This window comes from Astyanax mexicanus, chromosome 20 (assembly GCF_023375975.1).
Source record: "Astyanax mexicanus isolate ESR-SI-001 chromosome 20, AstMex3_surface, whole genome shotgun sequence".
NCBI classification, from domain to species: Eukaryota; Metazoa; Chordata; class Actinopteri; order Characiformes; family Acestrorhamphidae; genus Astyanax; species Astyanax mexicanus.
The window spans coordinates 16,477,912-16,486,530 of record NC_064427.1 but is presented as its reverse complement, the minus strand read 5'-3'; the positions used below and the strand labels follow the sequence as shown (position 1 = coordinate 16,486,530).

At 36.8% G+C, this 8,619-nt stretch overlaps 1 protein-coding gene across 1 annotated transcript; it reads left to right on the top strand.

The window, feature by feature from the left end:
• Nucleotides 1–205: 205 nt before the first annotated feature.
• Nucleotides 206–8,389, top strand: ndufa8 (NADH:ubiquinone oxidoreductase subunit A8). The gene is made up of 4 exons (XM_007229925.4): nt 206–393; nt 1,966–2,129; nt 7,051–7,216; nt 8,067–8,389. Exons 1-4 carry the CDS (start codon nt 343–345, stop codon nt 8,202–8,204), a joined length of 519 nt encoding a protein of 172 aa, XP_007229987.2. The 5' UTR covers nt 206–342; the 3' UTR covers nt 8,205–8,389.
• Nucleotides 8,390–8,619: the final 230 nt, after the last annotated feature.

Here is an 8,619-nt window from a genome sequence, read left to right as displayed (position 1 = left end):
TTTTTTTAAAGAAGAAGAACTTTGATATTAAAGTGAAAAAAATATATACATATTATATATCTGTATTATGTATTGTATTTTCTGAATTAAATAATAACAATTATAATAACATATAAATCACTATATTGATTTTTCTTAAAAAGAAAAATGTAAAAAAGAAAAATAATAAAATAAAAGTCCCCTCTAAAAATAAAAGTTCGTGCACGTCTGCGTCACTGTTAGAGCGACAGGGAGCCGTGGCGCATGCGCAGTGTGCTGACCTTCCCTCGGCGGACTGCGGGACCTTGAGCTGAGTGGAATAAAAGTGTGAAATTCGGAGGGGATACGAGTTTTTGAGCCGCCATGCCCGATGTGGTGGAGATTCCGACTAAGTCGGAGCTGAATGTGGATGAGGTATGAGTGTAAAAAGTGTTTTTAATGGTGAAAAAAGTCGCTGAAGTGAATGAGAGCTGAGGAAAGCTGTGAGATTTAGACCAGTCTTTAGTAATAAACCCTGAAAATCTGATTAAAATCACAGTAAATCAGCAGCAGCAGCTCAGTCTGACCATCTGACTGCACTAAATACAGCTTTATTTATGTATGTGCTTCATTTCTGTGCTTGATATTGAGCTAAACACTGTGTTTTAATGTTGTTTCTCCCTGTCTGTTAGCTGCTAGGTGGCTAACTAACAGACACTAGATAATAATACGGTAAACACAATTCACTAAATACAGTTTCTGTAAAACTAATCAGCAGTCTTAATGTTTTATGAAGATAATCAGTATTTTAGGACGTCTATGCCTTGTCCTTTCTACATTAAACTGTAATATTCATAATAGCTAACAAGCACTAGCTAATAATACACTAAATACAGTAAGTTAACGTTACAATTTACGAGTTTCTGTACAACAGATCAGCATTCTTTATGTTTTTATGCAGGTTAATCAGTATTTTAGGACGTGAATGCCATTGTCATTTCTCCATGAAACTGTAAAATTTATAATAACTGACACTAGCTAACAATAAACGTAATACGGTAAAGTTCACGAGTTCTGTAAAGGTAATTAGCATTCCTAATGTTTTTATAGGCATTAATCAGTGTTTTAGGACGTGTATGCCCTCGTCATTTATGCATTTAAGCTGATATGTTTGTAATTAAGTAGTTAATGATCAAGTTATACCATAAAGCTATGATACAGGTAACTCAAATACAGTTATAAGAGTCATTTAGATGACTTCTGATAGATGAATTTTGAATTTTCTAATTATGCATATTTTTCTCTACCGTTACTGAAAAATAAAGTCTAAAAAAGTACCTTTGACACTGTTGGGGCACTGTATTATTATATTGTCTTTTTTGATGTTTTTAATATATTGTGTATTATTTTACTGTGGCCCACTAATCGACACTTTCCTAAATGAATCACTCATAGCAGTTTATTCCTTTAAGTTGTTCACCGATTTTTAATTAACTTTATAATTAGCTTGATCATGCATACATGAATATACACACAAAGGTGGTTTTGGTGTTGTTATTATTATAGCAAAAATAAGAACCCCATAGTAATGGTAATATATTTACCACTCTTTAGAAATAAGGTGTGCTAAAATATTTCTAATAAATAGTCTGGCCTCTGTTTTTCTGTTTGAACAGATTTTATGATCAATAAAGCTATAGAAATGTTTCAGAATAAACCTTTTTGCATTGGCTTTCATTAAAAGCCAAGTTAAAGATGTTTTCCTTACAGGAACAATATACCTACATGTTTTTCTCTATTAGAAGACTTTTTATATCATGTTCAATATATATGTGCATTAAATCTATATAATGATAATTCAGCTCGTTCTATTTTGGCAAACACAAAAACTCTACAGGAAATGTGAACTTTTAAGATTGAAGCTGCTATACGACATTTCAGACTACAGTTGAGTTTCTATTATACAATACTTTTTTCTTAACACCTGTTTTTCTGTTCTCTGTACAGATAAATGTATCATCTGCGGTACTGAAAGCAGCTGCACATCACTTTGGATCACAGTGTGACAAGGCCAACAAGGAGTTCATGCTGTGCAGATGGGAGGAGAAGGACCCGAGGAAGTGTCTGAATGAAGGGAGGAAGGTCAACGAGTGTGCACTTAACTTCTTCAGGTACTCACACCTGCCTACACCTGGAATTAATTCCAAATTTTTCACCAACATTTTTGAATATGGTGAACGATATTATACCCTGAAATATGGTGCCATATCACCCACCCTTAATTATCAATTTTATTTTATTTATTTATTTTTTTTACTTTTTTACTGTTTCACACTGTTCTCATTTCCCATTATATATCTACTAGAGACAGATTATATCTGTCCAGTATCATTTATTTTACTTTAATCCTGGATATATGGAGATATTTGGAGTGCATTATTATTAGTATCATGATATTCTGGATCATTGACTTTTGTTACAAATCTGAATAAATTCTTGTATTTTTTAATATCTCAGTTAGGGTTGTGCAATATTATATTGTATGCAATAATAAAATGTAATTTTCATTTTGTTGCAGTAGTGTATTCTTGACATTTAATTTAGTGTATGAGTACTGTTATCGCAAAAATACCATGAAATATTGTGATCTTGCCCACCCCTAATCCATTTGTTTTCATAAAAAAAAAATTGTTTTGCTTTTATTAGCTCATAGATCCAATATACTATTCAATTTTTTTATACCAACAGAAGAAAAAATAGTGTTGCTAACCCCTTTGTTTGTGTGCTTTCAACCGAATTCTCAATGCTGTTAGTAAGCTGATGAAGTTGCAGATTGTTAGCTTTTAGCCTTTCCCTCACTAACTTCACCAAGTTTGACCGGGTAGTCCAGACAGTGAAGGGAAAATCTGGTAAATGCTAGCGTTAGCTTTAAGCCTTGCAATAATTTGCTCCTTAAAAAGTGGCGATGAGCTGCTCTCCAGCATCAACAACACCATATTCTCTTGATGTTACATAATCAGTTTTCATTTAGTAGCTTTGACTCGATTTTTTTCTAGTCGCTGACGTTTATGTAACTTTTGTAATGTTATAAATATGAATCAAGACTGCACTCCAACAGTTTGGTGGGTTTGGAATTGACCTGATTTTGGCCTCTGTCTTGGTTTTTGCATGGTAACCAACAAACTTACTGAACAGTACCCAGTGTATGGGTGAATGTGAATGCATGTGAATGTCTGTATCAACTTATACAGACATTCTTCCAACCCAAACATCAAAATCAACCATATTCATAAGGTGGAAACATAACCTAAAATCTTTAGCTTTATGACTGTTGCTGCTGCCCAGTTGGTTATAGTTTAATGTGGTCTGCACTATTCTTTAGCTCTGCAGTGTTGCTGTGCTAATAGCTACTCACTGTAATGGCTGAAAGATGCACGCCTTGACAGGTGTATCCAGTTAGTAGTGTTGCAAATCTTTACTCTGCTTCTTTAAGCAAATTTTATTTGTTTAGCTAAATTAAGGAAATAAAGTTTGCATAATATCTTCTGTCGTGAAAATGCACATAAATGGAAAAAATATGATTCCATCTACCTAACTTTCAATATGCAAAGGTATGTGTGCACTACTGTGCATTACTGTATGTGACCTAAGCAGTTGGAACCTAACACAAGTAAGTTTGTATGCCTTTGTAGAAGGATTTCTATTTCTAGAACTCTGTATTTTATTGCCTTTTATTCTGTTTTGAATTGTTTGTTTAATTTTGGCACATTTTAAGGGCTTTAATTTCCCGCTGTTTACGTAGAGTAAGAAGCTGGCAAGTGAAGGTCGTGAGATTGTTTTGGTTTGGCCTAAACTCTGAACTGGGTTCAAAACTCTGAACTTTGGGCTGCGTAACTGAACAGGCATCTGGATTTATCCGCGCTCTCACAGTGCATGGCGAACGTTGGTAGGCAGTGGAAGTATGTAAATATTGCTGGATATTTCAGGTTTAAATAAACAGTTTATAAATCGGGTCACGCTTGGTTAAAAATTGGGCTCAGATTAGGTCCAGAGTTTGTGTTTATGGCCATAGCATTTGTGTTCTTTCGTTTTGGACTTCTAAATGTAGAATGACCTTTATTTTAAAACCAGTTTATTAGACAGAATGTACAGTTTAGTAGCTAATAGGAATTAGAGAGGAAAAACCTAAGTTACCAGCTGCAGTTTTGGTGTTAACGTTGTTTTTCAGACAAGTTCTTGCTTTTCTTTTTCATCTATTGTGGAGTGGAAGGTCAGTACGGATCTCATTGTTTGCGGAACAAAACTTTTAGATTTTGGATTATAAGGTGCATTATGTGACACTAGTAAGGAACAGGGCTGTTGCCATGTTTCCCCTCTAATTTAGCTGCTGGGTGGTGAGAATTGTAAAGCTAAGTTAAGTAAACAAAACTTAAATTCTTAAAAAAATATATATATATTTTAAAGTTAATTGAGTGCTGGATGTTAATCTACACAGAATTCTCTCCTGAAAACTGTTTATTTGGGTGACTGAAGCACTTATGTTTATTTACAGTAAGCTTAGATTTCCAAATTTCCATTAACCACTAGCGATTAGCTGCTAATGCCGCCCAACAGTGCTACACTGTCAGAACCCTGAGTTTTCCAGTCATTTAGGGCTATAATAGCTAGCGATTCATCACATCTAGCTTGTTTTAACACAGCAAACGCGCAGACTACAGTGTGATATACTTACCTCTGAACGACGAAAGAGCTAGCTCTTAGCGCAGAAAGCAGCTAATGCTAATACTTTTCCAGCAGTGCTAGCCGCGGTTAGCAGCAGACTACAGTCCGATAATGCTCACCTCCTGAACAGCAAAAGAGCTACCACTTAGCACAGTTAGTAGCTAATGTTAAAGCTGCTCCAGCAGTGCTAGCCAGGGTTAGCAGCAGGCTACAGGCCAATAAAGCTCATCTCTAGATGACAAAAAGCTAGCGCTTAGCATGTTTAGCTGCTAATGCTAATACTGCTCCAGCAGTGCTAGCCAGGGTTAGCAGCAGGCTACAGGTCGATAATACTCACCTCTGGATGGCGAAAGAGCTAGTGCTTAGCGTGGTTAACAGCTCATGTTAATACTTCTGCTCCAGCCTTAGTGCTGGAGAAACTTCACTGAAAATTCGCCCTTTAAACACGGTAAAACGGCTTTACTGCTCCTTAATACCTGAATAATAAAAATGTATACATAAGGTGCACTGACGATTTATAGGAAAAGGATTTTAAGTGCGCCTTGTAGTCTGAAAAATAGGGTGTAAAAAAGTGAAACTATTGTTGGAAAAATTCGCACTTTATTTCTAACCATTGTTTTTGCTCATGGACAATTATCATTGGTTAAAAAAAATAAAAGTGTATTATTTATTTTATTTTGTTTGTAATAGACGTGTACAAACAGCAGTTTGTACCCTCCACGTTACACCCTTTCTTTTTTTTAAATAATTGACATTTGAGACCATTTTCTTTAGCAAAGTCTCTGTTTTTAGCCCACGTGGCTCTCGGCTGTGCCGATGTGACATTATCATGATGCATGAGTAAATCTGGTAATTATGTGTTGACCCTCCAGGGTCTGGTTGCTCTGCTCATATCCTGAGTCGGCTGTAGAGAGCTGTTCTGCTGGATTATGTGTAGGAAGTGGTCTGGTTGGTTTCAGTCTGGGTAATGGCAGACACTGGGCTCTAATAACACGCTGACGCCTCTGCGCTCTGACTGCTGTCTGTCATTAAAATAGAAAGCAGCTTCTGGGCAGCTCTGCTGGACGTCCGCAGATCTCCTGAGCGCACGGCGAGGAGGCTGGAGTAAACTGATTTATCTGCAGAGTGAACATTCAGCAGGATTTACACACTGAGAGCTACAGACCTCCACGAGACTGTCTGTCCATTAATCTATCTATCTATCTATCTATCTATCTATCTATCTATCTATCTATCTATCTATCTATCTATCTATCTATCTATCTATCTATCTATCTATCTATCTATCTATCTATCTATCTATCTATCTGTCTTTTAATCTAATTATCTGTCTGTCAAACCTATTCATCTGTCTATGGATCTAATCATCTCTATCGATCTACTCATCTGTATATCGAACTACTTATTTGTCTATCGATCTACTCGTCTGTCTATCAATCTACTCATCTGTTTGTCTATTGATATACTACTGTCTATCGATTCATCTGTTTATCTGTCTATTAACCTACTCATCTGTCTCTCTATCTATCTATCTATCTATCTATCTATCTATCTATCTATCTATCTATCTATCTATTTCACATCTGCCTTAATTGGTTCAGACTTTTAAACTTAACTTTTAAACTCAAAATAGCTAGTGGAAAAGTTGCTGCAAGCCACAGTTCAGAGCAAAGTACCAAAATTAGATCTAGTGAACCATGGTCCAGGTTTGTTTGCAGTTTGAAAGCACTTTCCTTGATGGTCAAAATAGTGATTTCACAATAGTGATTTGAGGCATGATATAATTAAACAATAGAAGAAGAAAAAAGAAAAAAAGAACTGGTTTGGTACCTAAATCTGACTCCTGTTCATGTGCACAAGCATCACACAGCAGTATGGGTTCAGCAGGTTACGTTGGTGATTCCCCTATCTTCTGTAACTGTAGATTAACCCTTATTCTTAAGAGTGACTCATCCCCTACACCCAAAAGTTAAATTCTGGTAGGGAGGCAGAATTTGGCACAACACCTGGATAGATAATTCGATGAACTGACAACATTCTGCAAACCAATCAGTGTGAAGAACAGGGAGATGCAGCATTCTTCAGTGCAGTAACTGAACTGCAGTGTGCAGCCAAAACTAACTTTTACAAAACCCTGACTGTCAGAACATCTCAAAACATCAGGCAGGTCCTGCAAGACGTTGCTGGTATGCATTGGTACAACCAGTAAAGCGGGGAACTGGTTGTTAAACAGGGACATGGGCTCTCAGGTCTCACTGATGTTTATGGTTAGCAGTGAAAGGAATTCAGTTGAGTTTGGTTAGTTCTTATTTACTAAAATCTAAATATCATCCACTAATACACTGATACGCTGCATTATTCTTCTCGTAGGCAGATTAAGGGGAACTGTGCCGAGTCCTTCACCGATTACTGGACCTGCCTGGACTACTCTAACCTGGCTGAGCTGCGACAGTGCCGTAAGCAGCAGAAGGAGTTTGATAACTGTGTTCTGGAGAAGCTGGGATGGGAGAGACCTGGTCTGGGGGACCTGTCCAAGGTGAGACACTGTTTCATATTTCATATTTCTTATGTTTATGGATTGTTCCAGTAAAAGATAAAAAAAAAAATGTGTGGATACTACAGAATTGAAATTACATGACATGCTGAAAGTCATGGGACAGGAAGTATCATGTTCAGTGGAAGTTTGCAAAGAAGGCTGCACTGGACAGTACTAGCCAGACACCGCCGGTCACGATCATTACTACCCTCTGCACTGCTAGGCACTTTGGGTTGTAATGCCGTTTTTGATGTGTTTTTCGGTAAAAACCTGCCACTGTGGATTTAAGATTGTTAAAAGCCCTGTCTGATATGGCCAGATATCACAAGATATCACCTCACAACTTATATAGGTATAGTCAAGCCATAAACTGATAACACTTTATAACCTATTTACATACTGCTGTCATGTGATTTTGTGCTGTGAGGTTAAATTAAACAAATAAATCATATATTACTGAACACATTTATGCTGCTACATATTGTTAAGTAAATGTAAAAACATTCAGTAAATTGTCTTTCTACAGTTAACAGACAACATTGAAGTGGTGTCCATTCTTAATTAGGCCTGTAACGATAAATGAAGAGTTACTTTATTTCAATAGTTCAGTTCAAAATGTGAAAATGTGGGCAGTGTGCCAAGTCCTGCTGGAAAATGAAACCAGCATCTCCATTAAAGTTGTCATCAGCAGTGGGAAGCATGAAGTGCTCTAAGGTTTTGTGGGAAAATATTTAAATATTGATGGGAAGATATTTTAAATCATCTTATGTCAACCCATTTCTTTTGCACAATTTGTAACTTAACAAAACTTATTTTGCCATTGACCTCCATTCTTTTTTTCTTCTCTCAGGTAACCAAAGTGGCTACCTCTCGGCCTCTTCCTGAGAACCCCTACCACTCAAGACCTAGACCAGAGCCCAACCCAGTCATTGATGGCAAGCTGGAGCCCGCCAAGTACGGCAGCCGCTTGTTTTTCTGGAACTGGTGAAAAGGGACTTTCATCAGCTCCTTAAAGCCGACTCCACCTGCCGCTGATCCCAAATCAGACATTTCCAGAGCTCATCAGACATTAGCAGAGTTAGTGCTTCACTTGCAGCACTGCTCTGCTATCCCTATGTGTAGAAACCTTTCACTCTTATTGATGTGTTGTGAAATAAATGGATTTAATTTAAACCGCTCCTCTGCCCTTGTTTTATGTCTTAGCAAAGAAGCTTTGGAGGTAAATAAATATACATCTCTGGAAAAAGTGAGAGAAAAAAGAGAGCACTTCAGTTTCTGAATCAGTTTCTCTGATTTTGCTATTTATAGGTTTATATTTGAGTAAAATGAACATTGTTGTTTTATCCTATAAACTACGAACAACATTTCTCCCAAATTCCAAATAAAAATATTGTCGTTTAGAG

Coding starts and splice junctions, on each gene's coding strand:
- ndufa8 (XM_007229925.4), top strand. CDS start 343: ATGCCCGATGTGGTGGAGATTCCGACTAAGTCGGAGCTGAATGTGGAT. Junction 2,130..7,050: donor TGTGCACTTAACTTCTTCAG/GTACTCACACCT, acceptor TTCTTCTCGTAG/GCAGATTAAGGGGAACTGTG. Junction 7,217..8,066: donor GTCTGGGGGACCTGTCCAAG/GTGAGACACTGT, acceptor TTCTTCTCTCAG/GTAACCAAAGTGGCTACCTC.